The 27,790-nt window shown below is 38.4% G+C and overlaps 1 protein-coding gene across 4 annotated transcripts in view; it reads right to left on the reverse strand.

The window, feature by feature from the left end:
- Positions 1 to 453: 453 nt before the first annotated feature.
- Positions 454 to 27,790, reverse strand: part of ANKRD12 (ankyrin repeat domain 12) — a 61,586-nt gene continuing 34,249 nt past the window's right edge. For 3 of the 4 annotated variants that reach the window (XM_030444182.1, XM_030444185.1, XM_030444183.1), the window contains 7 exons: positions 22,312 to 22,454; positions 20,669 to 20,816; positions 14,386 to 19,082; positions 6,922 to 7,020; positions 5,006 to 5,149; positions 2,066 to 2,161; positions 454 to 1,725 (listed from right to left, as the gene is read on the reverse strand). In XM_030444182.1, the coding sequence (XP_030300042.1) occupies positions 1,540 to 1,725; positions 2,066 to 2,161; positions 5,006 to 5,149; positions 6,922 to 7,020; positions 14,386 to 19,082; positions 20,669 to 20,816; positions 22,312 to 22,454 (5,513 nt within the window). In that variant the 3' untranslated portion in view covers positions 454 to 1,539. Of the gene's footprint in view, positions 1,726 to 2,065; positions 2,162 to 3,041; positions 3,235 to 5,005; positions 5,150 to 6,921; positions 7,021 to 14,385; positions 19,083 to 20,668; positions 20,817 to 22,311; positions 22,455 to 27,790 lie in introns of those variants that run through there. The other variant, XM_030444184.1, reaches the window with a different exon arrangement.

Below are 27,790 nucleotides of genomic sequence, written 5' to 3' on the forward strand. Positions count from 1 at the left end.
CTTCCTGTCCATGCAGTCAGTCTCTTGTTCAGTGAGAGTTTCCTCTCCATCCCATTACCCTGGACATTCACACCAGTGTAAGTAGTAAGAACTTGGTAGTAGTTCACCTAAGTAATTAAAAATCAGTTCAAACCAAGTACTTTAAATCTCTTTTCCAGGTAACCAGGCCTCCTGCCTAAGCCCCATTTCTTTCTTAAGTAATTCCACAGACATCAGATCCCAAGCATTCCTGAATAATTTATGGACTGGAGGGTAACAAATCTTTTTCATGAATATCTCTAACCTCCTACTAATAAATAATTAACTGTCTACTCAATCAACAGTACTAGGAGTAAAGCCTTAAGTTTTGCAACACAGGAATTCTTTTTCCTTTCTCATTGATCCACCTTACGTATTTCAGGAATGCTAAGATTCAATATAGTGAGTGTTACAGTATGAAGAAATTCCAACTAATAACATGACCAATAAAATTTATTAAACATTATATTTACAACTATTTACATATCCTTCCATAGATTAATATTAAAATAGACAATATACAATTTAAGAATTTTCATTCAAAGGCATTTTGTTGCAAAAAAATAGGCTCTATTACGAGACCACCATATTAGAGCAAAAGGTTTTGTTTTACACAAAAATATTTTCAGTATAATAAGTCATAGGTATGGCATTACAACAGCAGACTAATATGAAATATGATTTTGTATATATTACAATTGTTTAGGTATCCGTTATTGAAGTAAAGGAGATAAGGTTTCTGTGAAGCATGCAATACAGTTCAGTTTCAATTCTTTTACAGTTATGGTGATGGAACAAGCAGCTAAATCAAACACATTCCATACAAAAGAGACCCGCCAACCAGAAACACACTACACTTAATAAAAACTACAACTTTGGTCCAATAAAACATTAGACAAAAACTTACATTTAAAATATCTATTTTTATACAGGTTTGAACATTAATTACAAGATTATTTACATTTGCACAATATGTATAAAATAAATTATTTTAAAAATGGAGACAATATTACATCTTTTTCCAAAAAGAAATCTATACAGTAATTTACAAAATATAATAAGATCAATAGACTATTTTCCTCCAAGTCTTATATTTTCTTCCACAGGCTTTTTTATCATTTTTCTGTGGGAGTTCAACTGTTACTGAAGTTTCATAATACAAAGCTTTATAGCAGATTTTAAGTATAACTGGGTTTTTTTTTTTCTGGTGGCTGTTTTAGTTATTAACAGCTTCCAGCGCTGTTAACTTGCCACATTTCGTCATCTTTTTCAGCAGGAAGCTGTAAAGCTACAGGCAAGGTTAAAATACAGATAGTGGCACTGACTGGGAAACTGACTTTAAAATTAGCATCCATCTTCTGTGCTTGAACAAGAGCCTGTGTCATACTTCTCTGAGTTACTGAGAAACTTAATATTTCACAGAATTAAGTGCTCTGTGTCTTGAAAGAAAAATACCTTTGTGTATCACTGTGCCTCAGCCTTGTTGTCCGAGGGGAAGGGTGACCCAGAAGATGCTACTTGTCATATTGGTGTCAATTCAAAGTCATCATTAACATCAACAAGAGGAACATAAAACTCCTGAATTTCATAAATGCTGATAGATTTGTATGTAGCAGGATCGAGTTCTTGTAGTTTAAGCTGCCACTCCAATCTCTGTACCGCATTTAAAGCCGCTGCTTCATGCTGCTGCCTCATCAAAAGGCAGGTCTGTTTTAAAATGGAAAAAAAAAAGTTATTTCTGTATTTGAAAAAGTGTCACAATTTTGAGAATAGAAAAAATACCTAGAAGCCTCTCTGGTGGTAGTAACTAATTTCCCCACTACGCATTTAGAAATTTGCAGATTAAGTATATTATCCAGTATACCATATAATATTAACCATAATATCCATTAAACTATATAGCAACAAAGGTTATACTTTTATACTGCTAGACTCTCCTTTCTGTTGCCTTTAACACTTCTACAATAGCCTATGATATTGCATAAAATATTTGTGGTCACATCAGAGGTTTGGGTTTTTTTTTAAGGAGTAAGACAAAGAAGTGTACCTTTAATTTGTCAAACTTGTCATCAACATCCTGTAACCATGACATAAACTGTCGTGCATTGAATCGATCCCTCACTGATGTTTTGCTGTCATCAGCCTGCAAAAAAAAAATAAATTCAAACTCTATCAAATTATTTGATGATTCCTTTTTAAACATACTTGAAAACATAAAACTGACCCTGTGGGGCCTTCATAAACAATGCTTCTGATGGAAACGTAAACTCTGAGTCAAAGTATCAGGGTATATATGAGCATTTATGTTGACCACCACTTTCACTGTGAGCCAGCTGCTCACTAAAAATAGTTATTTTTTAGATTCCCTCAAGCTATTTACTGTACTCTATTTTTGAAATTTAGAGTAGGAGGCTTAAAGATTTATGCCTTAGTCTTAATCAGTACAAGACAGATCCTTCCACAAAATTGCTCTCTCTTTGTTCTCTTTAAACTTCAGTAACAAATTAAATGAATATTCTCTTGGGAAAAGCAAAAACATTAATAAAGAAAAACTTAAGCAGCTTGACTTAACTGGCTACACAAGAATTCAAAAGCAATAATAAAAAGATATTTTTACCATCAAAATCCCCAAAAGGAGATTAAAATAAAGGAACAGATTTAATGTCCAGCTCAACAAAATAATTATTTATTAAAAAATAAAAACTTTTAAATAAGAATCTGGACTGTCACATATGCCCATGTGAAACTAAATACTCTATAGACAGTCCTAGAGCCAGACTTTTCCAATTTAATATTTAAACAATATAACCCAATAAACACTAAACAGAACAAGCTGCTCTAGCTTTTTCAGAAAAAAAAACCCAAAAACACACTGTAGGATTTTGTATACTGTAACAACTGGCAAGAACATGAAAAATCCTGCAAAGACTGAAATCTCTAGAAAACAGGTCAGATTTTGGATATCAAGCACAGCTGAACAGGTGAATTCTAGAAAGAACTCTCAACAACTCTGATCTTCTAACCCTGAGCTGCAGCCATTTGGGTGAGCTGTGACCAGCTGAGTCTGTTCACCAGAAACTCAGTCCTTTTTCCTCCCCCATCTTTGGTTTGACTGCAAAGAACAGTTCCCAAGGTCTGCCCAACACGTGCAGCTGTAAAGGCAAGCCTCCAAAGACCCAGACATCCCATAAAAACAGTTCTCAGGTGGGCATTTTCCTGCAAAATAAACCAGATCTTTGCTTAAAAATCTTTCGCAGGCATTTTGCTTAAATGCAAGAAAAAAATCATGAGAAATATTTCTTTATTGTAGAACAAAATTAATTAATTGCTAGCAGGGTACCAGGAAAGTGGCAGAATGCATTACAAGAGAATGGTGGCTTAAGTGTCTACATTCTTCCCATGAAGCAAATTTAAATCAAAGCATCAAGTTGGTAATTTAAAACATTAAAATTACAACAAACATTGTACTTAAGACTTTGCTGAACAGTGTGTGCAGTCTTGTAATTTTTTAAGAAAAATTACCACAGACTGAAACATGAAGCTGTTGGGGTAGTGAGAGGGAAGGAGAGGCATTTTACTACTACTGTCATTACTATACAGATGGTTAAAAAAGCTGCAATACTTGAGCAGGGGGCACTGCAACAACTTCTCCCCCAGTCAAGATTCCTTTCCTGTCACAGAATTCAAATAGAGAAACAGCTTATTTTTAAATCTACTGTAAAATGTTACCTATAAAAATGCAGTTATATGCATAACTCAGATGTATCTCGTATTTCTGAAAAGCTCAGAGCCTCTGAATTTGGGCACAAAAAAAGCAAAGGGCATTCTGAACTTCAGAACTAACAATGATGGTATTTGGACTGTTCACAGAAGAGAAAAATCTCATTTCTGCCCTATCAGTAGATTTACTAAGGAAACTATGATTAAAAAATGTCAGTATAAAGCCTAAAATGGGAGAATGATGCAGTCTCCATAGAACTGCTACTTTCTGCTGAATCACTTAGTTGTACCTAGCTCTAGTTCTTTAAAGATAGGGAAAAATGTAGTAACAGACTGAGAAAACACTAGAAACTCTAATAATTCTATCAGGGCTTCCAGGACTGAAGGAGATTTTCACATATGTTGGAAATGCAGGTGTTTCATTTTAAAATGCCCAGCGTACAAGGCATCAATACTTTTCTTACAGCTATAACATTGAATTTCTTGCTTGCATTATGTGCTCCTCACAGTCACTACAACAGGTGCTGAGTGAAGTTTCACTTTTGGTAGTTAGCAGACCTGTTCACAAAATATTGATGTCGTGAAATGATATTCTTTTAGAGACAGAACTGCAGCAAACCTCTGAACAGGAGTTCAGGCATGCAGATTATAAAGTAAACTGCTTATTTTATGTTTTAATCAGGAACTAGATGCCAACATTGACGATGCAAATAACGTCACAGGTAAATAATATGGAGCTTGTGGTGATTTTGAAAAAATACAATTTCCTCTGGTAGTGCTCAACTTTTCATTGCTGGCCATGTTTTTAGGGAACAGTTCTAACGACTGCCTTATCTGCACAAAACTTCCAAATTTCATGAAACAGTCTCCTAATTTCACACACTACTGCACACTGACTGTCTGGATTAGTGACAAAAGTGATCTTACATTCTCATTATTTTTTGTTGTTTAAGCTGTGTTTGCAAAACTGCCAAAGTACATTCTGTTTATGAATGATTTAATAAAAAGCAGTACAGTAATGTTGCCGTTTTATTCTCATCATTTCTGGAAGTCAAAGAAAACCAGACATGATACAAAACAGAAAACCAGCACACCAGTACCCGTATCTTCTTGATGGGGCCTAATCAAAGTAACAATCTATAACGTGAAAAATCTTAATTCCACACATATCAATGATAATTTCAGCATGGGAACAGAATTCTCTTCAAACACTTGAGTCAGGCTAGAAAGACCTTTGTAGCTGAAATTGTGAAAGATATTTCTTTACCTGAGCATCAAGAGGCACATTATAAACCTCGGCATCCAGCAGAACAGTGCAGGCACTGAATGGTAGTGTTTGATTTGCCAGCGTCCTCGCCGCTCGATAATGAACACGTAGAACTTCTTGCTCATTAGAAACAATGAGCTTTTCCTAATCGAGTAAGGTATCAACATATAAAAACACATTTGGTAAATGATGCATTTCAGTTTGAGTCATAAAAATGTGCATTCATTTAAACAGTTCCAAATTTAAGAGGAGGCTGGATGTGGCATTCAGTGCCAGGGTCTGGTAACTACGGCGGTAGTGGATCAAGAGTTGGACTTGATGATCTCAGAGGTCCTTTCCAACCCAGATGATTCTATGATCATTTAAACATTTCTTTTTAGGGCTTACACTTTTGAATAGGATGAGAAATAGGCTGGTGGATGGATGGGTGTTTCTACATCTAATCAAATGCAAAATTTCAATGTAAGGATGCAGAGAGTGTTACCTAAATATCAGAACTGAAAACACCTTCTCCCCCCTGTCTTCCTCCCTCCCCCCCGTCTCCTTTTGGATGGATGCTGTGCCCAGATTTTCCACTTAGTGCTACCGAGACAAGTTCCAGTTAATGAAGAAGGTGAAAGATGAAAGGTGTGAAGAGAGTAAGGGCTGGCATATAGGTTTGTGAGTCTTGACTTAGTAAAGATTTTTGTCACACGCTTGTCATGCTAGGCACAATGGCCAAGCAAAGTGAAGAAGTAATATAATTTGCAGGGTAACTTAAGTTGCTGTTTTTTTTTTTTTTTCTTTACACAACATACACAAACTCCATAAATCCATAGCTGGACAGAGACTCCTTCCTGAACTAATAAAGCTCATCTGACCAAACTTGACTTAAGAGTTGTGTAATGTGAATTAGATGTGAAAAACAGTTTATTTGAGCTAACCAACTAAAAACATTAAGAATTTTACAGCACATAAAAGAATATGTGTTTTTACTGCAACATAATGACTGTAGTTTTTGTCAGAAGAAAAGAAGATGGATTCTAAAAAGCTTGGAAAACTGGAAAAAAAAAATCTTCCCTTTGTTTGGTCACAACTCATTTCTCTTCAGTCAGAATTTGACCTGTGGTAACCTTCTGTGTGCATGTTATTTTATACCTAGCTCTGCACTGAAATTCCTAATTCAAGTACCTTCCCCTCACCTGGTTTGTTAAGCTACAACAAATTCCATGAATCAAAAACCCCACCACATTAGTTCCTAATGTGCCAGATGTGGAATCCTTTTGATACATTCTAGGTGAGAAAAGGGGCTCCTGCCTGGGTCCACCAAGCAATCTGGCTCACAATACTCACAAGTCATCTAAGGAGAAGGAAAAAGGTTTGGGCAACCTAAAAATAAGGAATATTCTTAAACCAGGAATAATGTATAAAGAATATTCTTAAACCATTTGCTCAATTTCTGTGAGAAATTGAGAAGTGAAGACTAGCAGGTGTAGTTCTGACATAATTTTAAAAAGCTTTTGCAAGCAGAATATTGTAAATCATGTTTCAGTCTTAAAGCCACTCATGTCTTCTACCACTAAAGCATTTATCTTGCTTCAGTTCTTTCAACACGGTCACTTCAGTTCTTAAGTTCAAATCACCATTAGCTTTCAAAACTAGAGTCTGCAGATTTCTCCCCACTCTCCAGTGCCCCTGGGAAAAATCTGGGCCACATCTTAGAGCAATTAACAGGGAAAAGCTGTTATCTAACTGACAAGTACTCTGCTAACTGTTGTTGAAACTGTTTCATTGCATATACAGGTTTCTCCAATTTACAAATTTGAATAGAGGGTGGACTACTTACAAAGCATTGTTAAATTAAGCAAAAATAATCTTATCAGTAAAAAAAGAAAAAACCCTAAAGCTTAGTTGGGAAATAAATACTTTGGTCTTACCCTTTCAATACTGTGCTGTAAACGTAGTTTCATTCTTACAACCTCCTGTTGTTTAAATAGTTCCTTAAGTGGGTCTGAGAGTGAGGGAGGTGGTGTAATCTGTGGAAAAAGTTTCACAAACACTATAGTGAATATGTACTTAACAAATGTTTAACATTTCCTGCCTGATCTGAGCATTTATTAAAAAAAAAAAGAGAGAGAGAGAAAAAAAAGAAAAAAAAAGTATTTCCTTGGGAAAATATGAGAATTTTGTACATTCCATTAATTATGTGACTTCAATCCATTTGCAATGAAAGGTTTTAAGGACCCTTTTATGGTAATAAATCTAACTGAAATGGCATTTCAAACTACTTCATGCTTTTAACAAGTCACTGCCATAGCTGTTCTTTAAAAGGACTTTATCTTAGAAGACAGTAAAAGTACAACTTGTTTTCAATTTTAAATACTCTTCAAAGCACAGCTATTCATTTTGAGAAGTTAAAAACTGCCTAGGAAAATAGAATAGTAAAGAAAGAAAAAAATACTGTTAAAAAAAAAAAGTAATTTGATGGATCTATACAGTGTCACTGGCATTTTATATGGCACAAAAGATAAGTGATCATATTCCTAACCTTACAGTCATGCAGAACACAGGCAAGCACAAAAAGTACACTAAAGCCACAGGCAATGGCTTGGAAAGTTGTTTCCAATACAGTTTGGCTTTTTTTAAGAGCTCATGGCTCTAATAAACTAACAGACAAACAATCAGTCAAATAGACTTGAGTGTCTGTTATTGATTTGCTATACTCTAGACATTTTGCAATTTTAGTCAATAATAAACAACCAGTATTACTGTCCTGAGTTATCTATAAAAAACACTGAAAAGGTATGAAAAACACTGAAAAGGAACCTGGAGCCCTAATGGCCACTACAGAAATTGAATGTTTCTTGAGAAATACCTAATAAACACCTTGGAGTTTTAAGGCTCTATCCAAAGTTCACTTCTCTCTGTGCAAGTTCTGTCTGTCTGTTCAGCATGGTTATTAACAACTGATTTATGTAAGATCATTGATACAGCTTTGAAAAGACTTATGAAAACTAAATACTATTTACTATCACTGATATTTAGAAACCACAGCTGAAATACATACCTATGGGTATTATACTCTACCTTCTGCCTAACACAAATTCACAGACATAAGTAAATTATTCAATAATATGGATCCTGCAACTGTCAAGAAATAGCAGATCCATTATGAAAATACGGACACACGACTTGTACCCAAACACTCCGGTAAACAAGTGATTTATCTAATAAAATGTATTCAATTACTATCTTGGAAAATTAGGTAAGGACAATTGTTTTCCCCATCTGGGTTAGTCAATGCATTTGTAATTAAAGAACATACAACTAAATGCAGTGCATTCCTTAAGTTATTCTTTGGTATAAAATGACACTCAACAACCTCATGTTTCAAACTACTCTGATACACTTAATTTTTTTTGATGAAAATGGTTTGACTCCCAAACCAGTGGGTACATTTATGGCATATGCCATTTTTTTATAAGCCATCAATATTAAACTCACACAACAAAACAACCCAAACCACAAACAATCTGAATAATCTGTCTCAGTCATACAGGATTTCAGCATGTTTAAGTTAATCCTGAGATATCCTGCAGTCTAATTTTGCCTGGAAACTTTGCATTCAGGGCACAGTGCAATGGTGCTCTTTGAGTCTTTCAATGAGACAAGACAAGATGCTTTTATTTCATTAGTTTTACAAATCTCCAAAAGATCTCTGACTACTCAGTGCTATTGTTAAGAGAGAAGCCAACAGCATAAGAAGCAAGATAAACAAGCTGTCTGCCAATATTCTGGGAGTTTGTGCAGCGAAGTAAACCAGAAATACGCATTTCAGAGCTGGCGCGCACCCATATAATCTGATCAATTTCAAATGGTTTTATAAAATGTCATTCCTATAAACTTACAGACGGTTTCATTTGGCAACAGAAACACGAGTCAACACCGTCGGAAATAACAGGAATCAGTAATTACCTCCACAGAGCACTTGTGCGGACTTTTACCTGAAGGTGTCAGGGGAACCCACCCCCCCCTCACACCCCCCCTGCGGCCACACCCGCCCCGTACCCCTCCCGAGCGGCAGGGGGCGCCCTAGCGCCGCGCCCGGCGGGGGGAACCAGCGCGGTAAGATGGGGCCTTACAGACATGGCGGAACCCCCTCAGTGCCCCCGGAGTCCCCCCTCCGGTGAGGTAACTGTAGGCAGTCATAACCCCAGAGACCACACGATTCTTTTGGTTGGAAAAGACTTTTCAGATGATTGAATCCAAGCATTTACCTATCAGTGCCAAGTCCACCACTAAACCGTGTCCCTAAGCAACTCCTCCACACATCTTTGAACACCTCCAGGCACGGTGACTCCACAACTTCCCTGGGCAACCCTTCAGGTGAAGACATTTTTTCTAGTATCCAATCTAAACCTTCCCTGGCACACCTTGAGGCTATCTCCTCATGCTCTATCGCTTCCTACTTGTCAGGAGACACAGAACCCCCCCCCCCCTAGCTGCCCCCTCCTTTGTAGAGAGTGATGAGGTCTCCCCTGAGCCTCCTCTTCCCCAGGCTGAACAGCCCCAGCTCCCTCAGCGGTTCATGACTTGTGCTCCAGACCCTTCAACAAGCTTCACTGTCCTCTGGGCTCGCTCCAGCACCTCCATGTCACTCTTGTGGTGAGGGGCCCAAAACTGAGCCGGGTATTTGAGGTGTGACCGCACCAGTGCTGAGCACAGGGGCAGGATCACTTCCCTGCTCCTGCTGGCCACACGCTGGTACAAGGTGGCCTTCTTGGCCACCTGAGCACACTGCTCACTACTGCCTCTGTACACATTTATGAACACCTGAACTGTCAGCCCCATCCTGTCTTCCAGAAATTAAAGCTAAATACAAGACTGATTTTCCTTACAGTAATTTATGAAATTATTTTTTTTTCCTTGGGAAGAGCGAGATTCAGATCCTTAAGGCCTACAAATGGACCTGCTGGAAACCTCTACCTGTGAACTAGCATTTGGGTTGGACAAAAGAAGGAAACCTGGTGCCAAAGGAAACTGAAGGTTTCAAGGTAACAAGAGCCTGGGGAGCCTCTCTCAATCTTTTAGGCAAAGAGAGGGTTAGTAAAGAGACTACAAGAAGTGTGTTGGAAAAATATGAAATCATATATTGGACTTGCAAGGACAGAACATGAAACTCAATACTGCAAGGAAAAGGCGACTGCAGTTTCCTGTGTAAGCAAAATCATTTCGTAACTAGTTTCTTAAGGGCCCAGATTCCATCCAGAAGAAAGGGAAACAAAGGGGCTCTGCCTTCCCAAGTGTTCTCTGATCCCACCCTGCAACAACCCAGAAAACCATGAGCCTTTCTGGGAACTCAGGAGTATTAGCCAGAGAACCCATCAGCCTTTCACCTCTTTCTTTCTTTCTCTCTCTTCAATGGAAGGCAGCCATATGAACAGGTTAGTTCAGTAACAGCTGAGGTTCAAGATACCTTACCATCTCCAAACCATCTCTCCCTACCATCTTTGCATCCTTCATAACAGCTACAAGAACACCAACTCTTTACTATAAATGTTCAATCCTCATTTGCTCATATTACAAAAAAAAAAAAGAGCACCACTTTAACTCGTATTAATGCATACACAACATTTCCTACCTATCAGTCTCCTCTCACCCATACCACCCAAATCAACTGGCCTGATCTACTGCTATAGTATTTCTAATGCTATATATTACTATGTATAGTATATATATTTACGAAGCAAGCTTCTGGTAACACTGCTGAAATAAGCTTTTATCACTTAAGATTCAATGTCAAAGAGGCAGGACAGGATCCCTCCTACTCAAAGCATATCTGCCAGATAGCCATCCAAAGCTGGAAATGAATAATCTTGGTATCTCTTCTCTGGAGGCAGTACAGATAAAGATGACTGAACTCTGCAGAACTTACTGATCTAGCAATCTGATAGGCAACACAGCCAAGCACAATTTAAATTTACTCACAAGATTCAGATTTATTTCCTTATGATTTGAACTGACCCAATGTCTCCTATCTTACGTTTTGTATTTGCATTGGTGAGAGGGAAGCCACAATTCATCCGTGACAATCCTTATAGCCTTAGGTGACATGGGTCATAAATTACAGTATGTAAACACGGCTGTGGAAATCAAACTTGAACACACCATCTCCTGGTTCCCACCTACAGGATGTTTGAAGTTCATCAGATAAAGTATAGTGCATCTTAAAATTACAATGCAGAGAACAGTATGTTACACAAACTATTCTGAGCCTCAGAGTGTCAGAGATAAATATATTGTCTTTACATAGACTTTCACACAGTGTTACATAAAATACAGGAATAATTTAAGAAAGAGTATCTACTTCCCATAGCCTATGTAAGTTAGTAAGACAAAAAATCAAGTTAACAGAGAATTATCAAACAAACAACAAATGAAAAATTAAGAACCCAGTTCCAACAGAAAGGTCGTTTTACAGTTGCATACTAAATTACCCACTGTATGGGGAACAACACATACATGTTATTAATATCCCACAATAGTAGGGGACTAAATGTAGCCCCTATTTTCACATTGTTGGACATGTGAAATGTGTATGATACCCAAACACGCACTCGTTTCTGAGCATGAAGGGATCTCTGGTTTTGCAGTACTCCTTTCTATGCTATTTGTAATGGGAATCTTGTAATTGTGATTTTTAATGGTGAAAACCTAAAATTATTAAGTTGTATGTACAAGTAAGCTTCAGAGAAGTTAAATCTGAACTGCTAATGTTTTTTTAATGGTTATCTTATTTTCTATGAAGAGCCATGAGAAATTTCATCAAAACTGCATATTTACACAAAGGACAGTAATTAGATAATGCATTTAGCTGCACTATAGATAATTTTTCAGACAAACAAAACTAAAATGCTTACAGGATCTCCTTCTTTAGATTAAACTCAGTCTGCTTTCTTACTTTACCCCTAATGTAAATAAACACTGATTTTCCAATCATTTACTTCAGCCTCTGAGCATTTTTTTTTTTGTCCCTGTTGCTCGAACCAGTCTGGAATAAAAAGCCCTACCCATTCTTTCTACAACTGTAGAATACTAACAGTATCATGACAGCATACACAAAACCAGTAAGTTTAAAACATCAGTACCACCAAAACATGTGTATGTAGGGAAGCAACCCAGAAATCTAAATGAGACGAAAATCAATAAATACAATCCTTCAAGTACATATTCACATTTTTACATCAACTTTTTAATAGGTTTTTCTATTCAACAAGTAATTAAAACCCATAAGAATGGTAAGCATGGCATTAATCTCTGATATTTTCTGAAATGAAATTACCCAAGAATCTGCACTATCCCACTTCTTAGATTTATTTTCATGATCTGCAGAGTCCCTCTTACCAACAGCAAGAGAGTCAGGAAGTACCATGCAAAGCTTTAATGCCAAGTCAATAATCCTCCCTTTATTACAGTGCCTACACAGACTGCCATTTATGACAGGGAAATTAATTCTACTGCCTTGGTATAAAACGGGCCAAGGAAAAATATATGCCATACTCCTACATTTTCTGCCTATCCCAAATTAAGCACTGAAGTGTGATGCCAAAGCACTAAATTGTAGCCTGGAAACAGTGTGTACTTGACTAGCAGCTGCTATTATTAAAAAAAAAATCTTTCTGCATCTGGTGATAAAGAAACATTATAGAATCTGCAACAGCTACTGAAAAAGATACGCATATTGGGCAAGGCTGACAGCCTCGTACACGTACATTCTAGTTCACTTACAGACTAAGGGTCATTACATCTACTAATTTCACAGAACTGTGGTCACCAAAGAATTCACTTAACACATGTATTAATTCTCTTGGGCATACATAATGGGCATGGTGGAAAAATGAGAGGAAAGCTTATACGGGGATTATGATTACCTCTAGCATTAAGCAAACCTACTTTTAAATTAACTTTTATACATTAAATTTGTGTTCATCGCTCAAGACTCTTTAACTATACTGGAAAAAGCCAAAGCAACCTCTCAAGTAGGAGCAGGTTATCTTAAAAGAGTTAATAAAAATTATCTTAAATGAGTTGACAAAATAACTAGTCTATTCAGAAATACAGAGGCTGAAGACTGTATGCTTGGCTTGTGCATGAGATTTCATATATACAGACAGCTCAATTTAGTAGGTATTTTTGCCATTCAAGGATTAAGATACTCTCCCCATTCTTCCTAATGGACTCAGACTTCTAACTTCACACATCTTAAGTAATGATCATACAATCTAATATTGTATGATAATTATCTAATAACTACTGAATTCTGACATTACCAAGCTTCAGGAAATTAAATATGTGGTCTCAGCCCTGGTACAGATGTTAACTTAAACCATTCCAACAGATTTAAGCTAGTATGTTTTATCTCAGGACCAGCACAGTTTAAGTGGATCAGGTAATAGGTAGAAAACCCCAAAACATCCTTACTCCTCAGGAGCAAGCAGTACTTCAGAAAACCCACAATGCACAATATTTTGGGTCTCCCCTGTCCCCTGCATGTAGAACATTCAGCACAGAATCTGAAAGCACAATTCAAGTACCACTATGATTATGCTGACTTCAAAACAGAGACCAGCAGTGACAGTATTATTGTGAGACACCTTGAGAAGCACCTCCACAGCAACGAGTAGCATTAACTGCATTGAAGGCAGTAATATTTTGCATTGCACGGCCCTCCCTCACAGCTGTCATCAGGAATATGCCTTTGTCTGAACTGTGGGGAGCTTAGAACTGAACAGGCATCCCTGAACTAGAAGCTGTTCTACAGTGAAAAGAAAAATAACTTCACATTATTCAATAAAATTTAAAACGCTTTAACTTGATGGAGTACAAAAGCTGGAACACAGAATATTACATCTGCTGCTCTTGAGAGTATTTAAGGTGAAACTGAGAAAACTGGCAGGCATTCTCCTACTGAAAACATCGGGTGATGGACTTCATAATTTCAAGCACTGCACATCCAGACCCCCCCCCCCAAAGGAAAAAGCTTTGAATAATTAGTTTTAATCAAATTATTGCCAACAAACTTTCAACAACTGACTTAGCTTTTGAAGGGGTAGGCTTCACAGTAGTAAATGCTTTGAAACACAGTATTTGTCTGTGTGCCTTTTACAGGTATCTTCCGTGATGGTTTATCTTGTTATGACTGTGAAACCACTACTATTTGTATTTCCACTGAATACAGCTTTTAAATATGGCATTACTGGGCAATATTAACTTGACATATGTCAGCTTTACTATTGCCAGCACAAGTATTCAGAAGCAAGTTAGGAAGGATATGAAGGTTACAAAAATAAAACCAAACATGCCTTTTACTGTACTGTATATTTAAAGAACATGTTACTTACAGTTGGAATGCATATCTTGCTCAAGGGATTGCCATCCAGAAGGTATGAGCCATTGAAGGTCACATACTCATCATAATATTGAGGTGCCTGAGGAATAACACTGCACAGTAATTTACGCTTCTCTTCTATTTTTTTCCTGATGTGCAAGTATTCAAAATATGGGTTTGCTCTCTCAGAACTGTATGGCTGAATCTCTTCAAGTTTCAAAGCATCAACAATAGCTGCCAATGACTGCTGGGTTTTCTCCTTTGCTTGCAGTAAAGAAGGGTTCACTTGCACAGGCTGAGGCACGCGCGACACCTTTCTTTTACGTGGATGATGTATCTGAGCATCATCCTCCTCAGTTAATCTAATCCTTACTTTCATGGATGCTGATGATTCAGACTCTTTTTCTGCTGACTGTGTGCAGCCAACAGGATTCTGCTTACCCTGGCTGGCAAGCATATTTGCTCTGTTCCTGGTAATTCTTTGAGGTGCTTCTTGCTGTTCCACCTTCTGATCCTCAGCAATTTCTTCTTCTAGTTTAACTATCTGACTGTATTTATGCACTTCTTCCTGTGCAATGTGTTGTGAACTATTCTCCAAATTAGCTAAAGATGAGTACTGTGGTGGATCATCTGTCAACACATTTTCTCTGTTTGCAGTGCAGGGTTTTTTATTAGCTGATTCATTCATAACTCCCTTTGACATCCCTGAACTTAGTTCACAGTGGTCAGTGTTGGCTTTACTTTCAACAACATGCACTGAAACCAACTTTTCTTGTTGGGCTTTTTCACTCTTAATGTCTAAAACATCTGCTGTACTACTATCTACTTCACTCTGAGCACTCTTACAAACAAGTTTATTGGACGTGCACAAATTTATATTTAGTTGTATACTGCTATCACTTTCAGGAATATATTTTTCTAACGGTACCACAGGTAAATCATTCACCCTTTCAGAGCTCTGTGAAATCTCTTTTGCAGAGTGCTCAGAACATACAGCAGTGGGTGCATCAGCCTTCTTAATGTTTGAAGGGAAAAAAGCATTTTCCAGCTCTCTGGTACTAGTGGCATCTGTATCCAAAATAGAAGTTGTAGTTTGAACTAGATTTTGTTGTACAAATGATGAATCTTGACTGCTAATGCCTAGTACAGAAACGTGTTCAGATACATCTGAGTGTGGCTGGGTAGGTAAAGAAGGCAGTGATTGTGAAGGCAAAATGGATGCAGATTCTTGAGAACTGGAACTTCCTTTAATTTCATCATGCTGTGGCAAAAATTCAGATTCTTGTTGCTCCTTTAATGTGCTGTTTTCAGAACTATGCATAGCTATAACACTGTTAGTATCTTGTTCTGACACACCATAACCTGAGCTGTTAAACTCACTGTTTAATGAATTAAGTCTGTCAAAAGGCACATCCCTTGGTTTGGTTTGTTGCATCAGACCACTCTGACTACATGGCTCTAAATGTATAGAACAGTCTTCTGGAGGGCTCATCTGTGCAGTATGTTTAGCAGTACTTGTACCTATTGTAGCCTGCTTATTGCTAGCAGCTCCAGTCAAAGATGATGCAAAATTTGACTGCAAACCAGACATATTGCTTTGGAAATCTCTCTCAAGCACACTACATGGTCGCTCTGGTTTAGGAGAAGTGCTTGCATAAGTCTGAACCAACAGCAGAGGATTCTGATTATTTTCTTCTGATGCTCGAGGCAGTTTGCAGTGTTCAGAAACAGCAGCAGGCATGCTGCACCTTCGAACCTCTACAACGGGTCTACACTCGTTGAAAACCAGTTTAACATCTTCAACAGATGCTGATCTGATGTATGCTGGTGGAAGCCTGTTTGCAAAAGGGGGCTTAATGCGATCTGGCAACTCGGCAAGACCATCCGTCTCTTTTTCAAGGAGGGCTGGTGATTTGGCACTTCCCAAAAGCAGCGATTGTGAAAGAGACATTTGGGAATCAGAACCTTCTAGCATAACACTGGAGTCACATTCAGCTACAGGCCGAGTAGTTACTGTGCTATGGCAAGAATCCTCAGGGCTTGCAATGGAAATCATGGACACTGATCTAGAGCTCAGACCCGTCTTTTCACTTTCTGATTTGGGGGATCTATTTAAATTATCTAAAACCAAGGTAGGCTTTGTAACATTGACACTTCTTGTATCTACTGATTGTGATCTATTGCTTGTAGCATCTCTCTGCTGTTTTTCCTTTGTGCAAACATCTGGCAACTCTGAGCTTTTTGAACGAATCAGTTCTTTGCTTTTTACTTCAGGTAATGAGTGTTTTGGTTTTTCTTTCATCTTGCTAAGTTCTAAACAAGTGCGGTTTCTTAAACGTTCCTTCTCTTTCTGTTTTATTTTTTCTTTATGTTTTCTATGCCACTGCTCTATTTCCAGATCTTTAAGGCTAAGCATTCTTTCAAAACTAGTTTGCATTAAATCATCATTGACTAATCTTTTTTCTTTAGGCCGAGCATCCTTTGGTGCTGGAGCTGGTTTAGGTTTAAGCTTCTCATGTTCGAGTTTCAGTTTAAGTACACTGCTCTGATGTAGCTTATCTTTATGCTTGTCTCTCTCTTTGTATCTGTCTATATCTTTATCTTTTTTATCCTTCTCTCTGCCATCTGGAGTTTTCAAAAAATCATCTTTTGGCTTTTCTTTCGAAGATGACAGTTTGTCATGCACTGTTTTATTACTTTCTGCAATACTGCATCTCCTTTCCTCTTGCATGTGTTTGGAGTTTGCTGCCGTTGAGATCTCCTTGTCTTTGGATTTGTCTTTTTTTTCAAGTTCTTTTTCTTTGTCCTTAGTTCTATTTTTTTCTGATTTAGGAAATTCAAATTCTCTTTCAGACTGTTTAACTTTTCTTTCAGTATTGTGCTTCTCTTTGCTTTCAGACCAATGTCTGTCTTTATCAGCCTTTTCTTTATCATGCTTCTTATCAGTTTTTTCTTTATTTCTTTCTTTGTCATCGTATTTTTTAAGACTACCTGTGCTTTTGATTTTATCATTTTCCTTATGACATCTTTCTGCTTGCTGGAAATTTGACTTCTCCTTTACTTTCTCTGCATTTTCATTTACTTCTGCTTTTTCTTTCTCTGTCTTGTATTCATGTTTTACTTTTCTATCTTTTTCTCCATTTTTCCTTTCTATCTTTTCAACATCTTTTTCTTTGGCTGATGTTCGCTTTTCAGCCCTTTCTTTATTTTCCTTTAAATTCTTTTCCTGCTTTTCATTGTCTGTTTCTTTTTCTATCAAACGTGTGCTGGCTGTCTCATCTTTTACACCAGAGGAGAACACTTCTGTTTCTTTATCTGCAAGCATAGTTTCTTTTTCTTCTTTAGTATCTTTTGTTTTCTCATCCTTGAGAAACTTCTCATTTTCCTTTTTGTTCTTCTCTTTCTCTCTCTCCTCTTTAGCATTTCTTTCTTTCTGGAACTGTCTCTCCTTAACTAACTTGTCTTCTTTTGCTGAAGCTTTTTCTAGCTTTGATTTTCTGTCTGAAGAAAGAGATTCATGCTCTGCATTTATTAACATATCTTCATTTTCATCACTTTTGAAAAAGTTCTCTTTCCAAAATTCTCTGTCAAACTCAATACTTCTTTGAACCTCTTTAACATTATCTTTATGTTTATGTTTTTCCTTTTCTCCATCCTGTTCCTTTCTGTGCCTGTCCTTTTCTTTTTCTTTGTGCTTTAATTTATGCTTTTTAAGTGTTTTACCTTCCTTGTCAATCTTTCTCAGAGTATATTCTGAATTCTCAAACACTGAGCTATTATCTTCCTCTTTAATTTTAGGACTAGATTTTTCTCCAAATTCTAAGTGAAAATCTTTCTGATGGTGCTTGCTTTTTTCTTTGTGCTTACAAGATTTGCCACTAGAACATTCCACTAGATATTCAGAATCAGTGTTGTGATCATACCGAACCAATTCAGATTGCAATGTTATTTCAGAACCCCCTGGTGATAAGCAAGTTTTGGTGTTTTCTTGCTTTAGTGGTGTTGACTGCTTTTCACTTAATCCACAGGAATGCTTTGGAGATTTGCCAGCAGTGATATGAAATAGATGTAAAGAAGCATCTTCTTTTGGGGTGAAAGACTTCTTAAAAGTTTCTTCCTCTCTAGTTTTATCTAAACAATCTAACCCAGAAGTAGCTATATTTGTTACTCTAGCATTTTCCTTCTCTTGCTTTAGTTCTTGATTCTCTTTATTTTTACTCTGATTTTTTACTTTCCTTTTAACTTTGCCTTTTTGCTTGTGTTCGTTTGTAACCATATATTCTTTCTTCACTCTTACATCAGAATTTGGTGTCTCTGAAACAGGGCAAGTACAGACTGTCTTCTTGTCCTGAAGTATTTCTTCATCAGAGCTTTCAGAACTTGAATACAGAACCCTAGATGGTTTCTGCTTTTTGCTTTTAAATGGTTTTGGAAAGACAACTTTTTCTTGTTTCACAAATAAACTGTTCTTTTCAACTTCAGTCTCATCCTCTTTCCTTAGGTCTTTTCTAAGAATATGTCTGTCATCAATCATTTTTTTAATTTCATTCTCATCATCATCTTTAAACTCATACTCATCAAGAGCAGGTGGAATCGGTGTCTTACTAGGGACCATTTGTTTGCTATCATTGGCTACAGAGTCCTTTTCTGCTTCTGAATCAACATTCCCCTCTACACTGGAAGGATTTACAGATTGAGGTTCTTCACACTCTAGAGTAAGAGAACAAAAAAACAAATTAAATACTCATGGGACACTCTTTACACATTAGCTCAGGACAACATAGTTCAGTTTATCAATAATACTGCTATATAAAGGAAAAAAAAAACCCCAAAAACACACACACACACACACAAAAAAGCCCAACAAAATAACCAGAACTCAAACCAGACCTCACTAGAATTAAGCTTTTTAAGAGAAAACAAAAGGTCATTAAAACAGAGTGCTACCCACAGCTGTCACTCAGGTATGTAAAAATAACAATTACCATTTCTATCCCAATCTAATAAAAGACAAGCACTTTACATTTTGTAAACTTCATCTATTATGCATAGCTCCTCAATGCAGAATTCATCAACTCCCAAGCTCTCTCACAACTAAACTATGTTACTCCATGTGAACTATTTAGTCATGTTTCAATGGCAAATTATCTTTTGTTCTTAGAAGACAAAGAGCTACTGGTGTAAGGAAATTCTCTCATGAATCTTCATGCACCTGATATGGTCAGCTTAAAGTAGACTATGCTATAATTGACTGCAACTGGTCTCTGCTGTACAAGTGCATAGCATGAAACAAGTATGTTGTACTGGGTGTCTGGGACTGCCAAGTCCAAAATGCAAACCTGTAAACTATTCCTAAATTTAAATTTTAGGAAATTGTGTGATTTTTGTTTTGTTTTTTTAATTAATTGTCAGGGGAAAATAAACGGACTTTAACAACATGTGACACCATGCTTTCTCTCATGTAATTTTCACAGAATCACAGAATGCTTATGGTTGGCAGTGACCCCTGGTATTATCTTGTCCAAACACCCTGCTCATGCAGAGCCAGCTGCCCAGGACTGTGTCCAGATGGCTTTGGAGTACCTCCAAGGATGGAGAATCCACAGCCTCCCTCGGCAACCTGTGCCAGTGCTCAGTTATCACACAGTGAAAAAAACATTTCCTGCTGTTCAGAAAGAACCTACTGTGTTTCAGTTTGTGCCCACTGTCTCTGGTCCTGTCACTGGACACCAATGGAAAGAGACTGACTTTATCCTGTTTGTACCCTCCCTTCAGATATTTGTACACATTGGTAAGATAGCCCGAAGCCTTCACTTCTCCAGGCTGAGCAGTCCCAGCTCTCAGCCTTTCCTCATGGGACAGATGCTCCAGACCCTTTATCATATACCTGGCCTTCCACTGGATTCTCTCCAGTATGTTTGTTCCTCTCTTGTTCTGAAGAGCCCAGAACTGGACCTAGCACTCCAGCTGTGGCTCACCAGCACTTGGTGGAGGGGAAAGATCACCTCCCTCAACCTAGTGGCAATACTCCTACTGCAGCCCAGGATACCACTGGGCTACCTTTGCTGCAAGCGTACATTGCTGTCTCAGCAGTAAGTCAGAATAAACTTTTCAGATAATTCAAACAAAAGGTTTGAAAACTATCTCTAAAACTAGAAGTGAAAAACAACCTTAGCAATAGCAATTGCTACCTAAAGCAACTCTTCATAGCTAACATTGTGCAAAAGATTAAAACAACCTAACCTCAGGTCAGGTGAACTGATGCACTCAAAGTATGCAACTAAATGTAACTTTACCTGAGCAACTGTCCTCATCATCAGAGATGGGCACCTCCCTTTTCAACAGCATTTCCAACTCTTCAGTTTCAGCAACATCAACAGGTCTCTCCCCATGCTTATTGGCTTGAAAAGGATTTCCACCATGTCGAAGTAACAGCTTCACAATCTGCAACATTAAACAAATGAACTTTTAAGTTCTCCACAACATGTTACTTGATCAGCATAAAAATCTTCCACTGCACACAAAATGTGGATAAACATGATACACAATCCTAAACTAACTATGAAAATAAGACTGCAAAGCAAGACTTCAGCAACTAGGATGCAAAGTGCAGGTATATGCAATCGGAGGTTAAACAAAAGAAACCTGTTCTCTGTTACAGACATAACACCATCATAAAGAAAAATCAACAGGTGCTTTTTCCTTGCTCTTCTAGCCTTTTCTCACACAATACATCTGGCTCCTCACCTACCAAGCTCTCTACTCCTCTGTCAATTCACCTCCTTCCTCCAAATTTTATAACACTTCACTAAGAAAGATGAAAATAGCAGTACTATTGGTTTCCACAGCATTCTAGAAAAGCCCTGACAGAGATCCAAGTATCTTACTGGAGCAACAAGCTACTCCCATCCCCAACTGAATATAGTAAAGCAAAACGATCAATTTCTCTAGCATAAAGGGCAACAAATTGTTAAAGTCACAACGATACCAAGGCCACTGCATTTTCAGCACAATACCCAGTATACTAAGAATGGGGATATTGAGCAGTGATATGTTAACACAAAACTTCAGAAATTTTCCAATACAGGTCAGTGAGATGGTCACAGATACCCATACTGAGACCAGACAAACAGGTCTTGTTCACCAAAATTCTACTACAATTATTATTATAAGTTCAATCTAAAGACTCACTTTTGGTTAGATACTCATAAAACCAATTTCTAAACTGTTAATAAAATGTTATAATTAGATTAGCCTAATTCACTTCTCTAGCCTTTCCAGAAGATCTTTTCAAACTGAGTATCTTTTTTGGAATGTACATTTGACTATTTTTCATTTTTTCACTTTATACAGCAAATCATACTCACAGTAATGAAATAAAAGAGATACAAGGGGCAAGCAGAGATATTTCTGCATTTAGTTTGCAGAAAACAAGAACAAAATCAGAAATAAATGCAAAATAACTACAGTGATCCATTCATCTTCTCTGCTAAGTCAATACTGGTAATTTTTAAAATATATATTAAGAGTATATATACACAATACTGCTCTATTTCCAAGTGCATAAGCAAATAAATTAAATGCAGGATCTATATCTTTAAATATTTTAATATAAAATCTTCAAATCCACAGTATACTGTTTGGAGAGATTTTTCTTTTGAGAACTCTACACAGTAGATGTCTCAAAAAAAAGTTTATTAATAAAACAGAAGTGTAAATTTAAATATTTAAGAAAATAGGTACTGATATCTGGAAATTGACATAGGACAGAAACCAAGATGAAACAAAGCAAACCAAAACACCTTTAGGATGCCCCCAAACCAGCAGAAGCATAGTTATAAAACCATATAACAGCAACCAGGACAGTTAGGATTTATTCTAAAGACTGAGCATTTCAAACCACTTATTTACTCCCCTCCCACTCTCCCAAAACACTTACATTTCTGTGCCCACTACTAGCAGAATCATGAAGTGGTGTATCATCATCCAAGCCCTGTGTGTTCACGTCGGCTCCTGCTGCTATAAGGACTTTAGCAACATCGTAGTAACCAACATTACAAGCTTCATGCAGTGGTGTCCAACCTATGGTGGAATAGTAAGTGTCAGACTGAAAGGTCAAAGATCTAAGCTTGGTTGGGTTTTTTTTGCTTTGTGGGTTTTTTTGTTTGTTGGTTTTTTTCCTTGTATGCTATAGATTTCCATTGCCTTAAAATGTTTCAAAATACACACAGTAGTTGGCAGGCAGGTAATACCATCCATGTGATGAACAACACATGCTTTATCAGCTTAAAACCACATGGGAAATTTCAAATTGTATTGTGATTATACTGAGCACAGAACTAACAAGCCAAATAGTGAAAGACAGAATCTGCCATAAAATCCCCAGCAATAAACATGTTAGAAAATCTTTGACTAGTGAGCATTTTAACACAGTGTTAGGTGTTTATTTATAAATAACATTATTTTATATGGAAACAAGTTTGAAAATCATATTCTTGGAAAGAACAAGTATGGCAAATTATCATCACCTGTGCTTCCTCATAGCCACTTAACAGGTATCAGGAATCACTAATAACATTCAACAGCTATTAGTGTAGATAACTACCTGTAAATAAATACTGGCAGAAAATTTCTGATATTTCCTAGAATATTGGTCATTATTCGTAATTATGATTTCCACACTGATAATCTGAAGTTCAGTGTTTGTTTTCTGTAGCAGAACCTCAGCTGAAGGTGACAACCAACCCACACATACTATATTCCTCCCCTTAACTTCGTCTCCCTGACTTGATGCCTTTCATAGAATCATAGAATTAGCCGGGTTGGAAGGGACCTCAGAGATCATCTAGTCCAACCCTTGACCCACCGGAGCAGTTGCTAGACCATGGCACTGAGTGCCACATCCAGTCTTTTTTTAAATGTTTCCAGGGACGGAGAATCTACCACCTCACCGGGCAGTCCATTCCATAGCCTAATCACCCTCTCCGTGAAGAAATTCTTTCTAATATCTAACCTAAACCTCCCCTGGCACAACTTAAGACTGTGTCCTCTTGTCTTGTTGAAGGTCATCTGTGAAAAGAGTCCAGTTCCCACCTCGTTACAGCCTCCTTTCAGGTAGTTGTAGACAGCAATGAGGTCTCCCCTGAGCCTCCTCTTCTTCAGGCTGAACAGCCCCAGCTCTCTCAGCCTCTCCTCATAGGGCCTGTGCTCGAGTCCCTTCACCAGCCTGGTTGCCCTCCTTTGGACCTGTTCCAGGACCTCTACATCCTTCTTAAACTGAGGGGCCCAGAACTGGACACAGTACTCGAGGTGTGGCCTAACCAGCGCTGAGTACAGGGGAAGAATCACCTCCCTGGACCTGCTGGTGACGCTGTTTTTGATACAGGCCAGGATGCCATTGGCCTTCTTGGCCACCTGGGCACACTGCTGGCTCATGTTCAGCTTCCTGTCAATCCAGACTCCCAGGTCCCTTTCTGCCTGGCTGCTCTCAGCCACTCTGTCCCCAGCCTGGAGCTCCCCATGGGGTTGTTGTGGCCAAAGTGCAGGGCCCGGCACTTGGCCGTGTTGAACCTCATCCCGTTGGAATCAGCCCAACTCTCCAGTCTGTCCAGGTCCCTCTGCAGAGCCCTCCTGCCTTCCAGTTGGTCCACACTTCCTCCCAGCTTGGTGTCATCTGCGAATTTGCTGATGATGGACTCAATCACTTCATAGCTGCCCTCCACTTCAAGCCTGCTGCTGCTACCTTCTCAAAGCCCAGTTCTAGGAAGGCATTCAGGTCTTGTTTGCAACATAACCAGTGCAACTCTGAAAGTGTTTACTCACTTGAACATCTAATCAATAGTGGGCTTGTACATCCATAAAGAGGAGGTATATAAAAAACTCTAACCTAATTCCTCAGTAAGGTAATTTTTTTACCTTCATCTATGACTCAACTTCTCACCTGCCACTCTTTTAAATCAAAGCTAAAAAAAGGAAAAGGAAAAAGCTTCCAGTGTATTCTACTGCAAAATACCTCTTCTGGATCTTCGTATACTAAATTTACTCTCCAGTCATCACTTGGGTGCCTCACTTCCAGCATGGCCCAGCTACCAGCTCCTTCTTTCCATTTCCTTTTGATTTCTCACTCACCCACAATGATGACACTTCTCTGCTCTCAGCACTCTCATCCCTGTCTTCATTCCCCTTAATTCTCTCCGCAATTCGTTCCTTTCCATGTTTTACTGCTTTGTGTCCCTATCCTACACAATGCCTGGCCTGCCAACTCTTGTCCTGGCTTGCTCCCAACATCTGTTTCCTTTACTCTTTTCTCACACTGCAGCATCTCTCTGGCAGATATCCCATGAGCAGGGTTACTTCCTCCATTACTAATTCATTTTCTAGTCCTTTAGTTCTGCCAAATTCTTAGCTAAAAAACTCTACTTGTCTAAACTTCACTTCATCCTAAATTCTTACTTTTCTCCACTCGTGACTCACTACTCAAATCCTCCCACTCTTCTTGACTTCTTCCTCTGCACAGGATTTTGATGCTCTGCCATCTCTGCTTTTCAGTTTTGATTACCAATGGAAAAGTATCTCACTTGATGCCAACCACTTCCTCCGGAGTTCTGAATGAAGTCTCTTAACAACTTACTCCCAACTGACTCCTAGATCCAACTCTCAGCTATTCCCATCCTTTCATCTTGCCTTTAAAATTACTTAATTAGCTGTACTGGGTCAGGCTGGGATGAAGTTATGGAGTTAACTTCATTCATAGCAGCCCATACAGTGCTTGCAAACTCCATCTGGGGCTAAAGCAGTGTTCATAACTCACCAGTGTTTTGGCTACTGATGAACAGTGCTTCTACAGTGCTGAGGCTTTCTCCTTTCCTCCTCCTAAGAGGCTGGGAGGGGACACAGCCAGGACGGCTGACCCAAACTGACCAGAGGTATATTCTATACTGTATGACATCATGGTCAGCAGTAAAAGCTCAGAGAAAGTAGAAGCAAGGAGGGATGTTCATAGTTATGGCATTTGTCTTCCAAAGCAACCATTACACCTGCTGGGGCCCAGCTTCTGGGAAGCAGCTGGACATTTGGCTGCCAATAGGAAGTAGCAAATGAATTTTTATTCCTTTGCTTGCACATGCAGCTTTTCCTTTTTTTATTGAACAGCCATGAGGGCCATCTGATTTTCTACCCCTGCCATGTTGAGAAGAGGAGATAAAGACAGCAGCTGGGTTGGCATCTGGCATCCAGCTAAGGTTAACCCACCACATCTCTTCCTCAAGTGTTTCTATTTTCCCTGTGATTTCTATGGGTCTGTCTTTCCTTGAGCCTCCCTGTCTTTTCTAAAATGTTCTTGTCGTCAAGATCTTCTTATCCCTTCTCTTAACCTCCCTGAAAGTCTCACAAGGTTCTACTTCTTCCTTACTTTTACTCCTGCACATGCCAGTTTTGAGCAGCAAACACAAAGTCAGCTACTCTCTTCTGGAATAACTGCTGGAATTGCTAGAAATGACCCAGACTGCATTTGTGCTTTTTAAGTAAAGATACAGCATTTGGAGCCAGTGAAATGTGGCCAGTGTACCATGACTACCCTGGATATGACCCTACCAGGGGTACTCAGTGTGCTACCAAGATAAATTCTAGGGAGGGTGGAGCAGAGTGGGGACACCACGGCCATGCTCTGTGGCAACAATACAAATTAACTGCACTTTTGATACCCTGGTCCAACAACCTGCCACCCTTTGACAAATGCTGTTCTTCAAGTGTACTTTTGCTCATTATAATCTCATTTTAATATAAAAACCACACCTTCATCCCTCAAGCTACCCCCCTCCAAGGTGCGACCACCCCTCACTGAGGATGCACACTGAACTTTTTGTAGCCTATAACTTTAAAGGTGAAGTGAGAGAACCTTGCACCAATCACAATAAAGTTATGCTTGACTAAAGTCACTCAAGCTCCACCTGTCAGGTGAAACAACATAAAAATAGTTACAGGGGAGACGAATGTTGGGGAAGACACCAACACAGGGACACCCCTGACCTTTGGGACCAGTCGACAGGCTGAGCCTCTCGCTCCATTAGAACACTGGTGTGCCCCTTCTCCCTTTACCTCTGTAGAATCTCTCTAATACTGTAACTCTCTACATCTGCAGTTTCTGACCACATTACTGATGTGTTTCCTATATAAAAATCAAGATTTTAGTCCCTCTCATTAATATTTTCTCTTGATGGCAAGTTTGAGTTGACAACTAACCAGGTAGTTCTTAATTTCTCCCACATGGGCTTGCTACCTCAGCTCACCTCACCTGTTCCCACTGAGAATATAATTCTTGCTGTAACCACTCAGACCCATAAATGGAGCATCTTTGGCAGGTTTTGCTGTAGATAAAATTCTCATTCAGCCCCTCATTACATTTTTGCTTCTATTATGCAATGCTTCTAGAAAACTTGAAACTGCTTTTGCTGCTACTTAATTATACTACTGAGATTTTTGAGTATTATCTTTATTCCACAGGGATGCTAGCAGCTCCCCAAAAATTTTGTCACCTTTTCTTCATCATTACCCTTCACACTGGAGTCTTTCTGAACAAACCCTTTTTTATATTTACTTTGTCACTTTCCCATGAGTCGCTTCCACCACAGGTTAAAAAAAGGCAGTGTTTGGAGACAGTGTTTAGAGGCAGAGTATTAGGAGCACTTAGCTATGTTGCTTATATAATGTGCACTTGTTACTTGTATTATTTTCTAGGGTTGTCATTGCATTTAAGAAAGAAACATCTACTGAATCCTGTCTTTTTATAGATTCCTCTTAGACACCAACCCCACAACAACCTCAGCACCTCACTCAGCCCTCTATCCCAATTTAGTCTTCCTTTCACTCTTTTTCATGCATCTTCATTATCCCAAAGTCCTTCTCTTGCCCTAAACCTCTTCTCAATATTGCAATTCCTAAGTATTATGTAGTTTTACACCGGCTGAGGCAAAACCAGCAAGTACTTTGGCTTATCTCAGTATGTAAATGCATTAAATTTGGTGTCTGACCAACCAACAACTGGCAATTACTGAACTCAAAACTGCAGGTTTTATATTCTGTGAAAGCATAACTTGGGGGATCTCGTATTTACTCTGTTGGAGATTTTTTACTAAAACATGTAGAAATATAACTACCATGAGAGTACTGAAAGCAAAATAAACAGAAGTATGTCAGCAGGTTACAAAAAATTACTTCAGAGGTCTTACAAACAGTCCACAGAGAAATATGCCAAATAAAGGATATTAAAACTATGGTACAAGTTACAATTTACCCTAAAGTTCATCAATCAGTGCTGGAATCACAGCAAATACTGACATCTCAAAACTGCCATTACCTTGCAGGACTAGATAACAAGCGCAAGCTGTACACCACTCATCTGCTTTGGTACATATTAACTG

Source organism: Calypte anna, chromosome 2, assembly GCF_003957555.1.
Source record: "Calypte anna isolate BGI_N300 chromosome 2, bCalAnn1_v1.p, whole genome shotgun sequence".
NCBI classification, from domain to species: domain Eukaryota; kingdom Metazoa; phylum Chordata; class Aves; order Apodiformes; family Trochilidae; genus Calypte; species Calypte anna.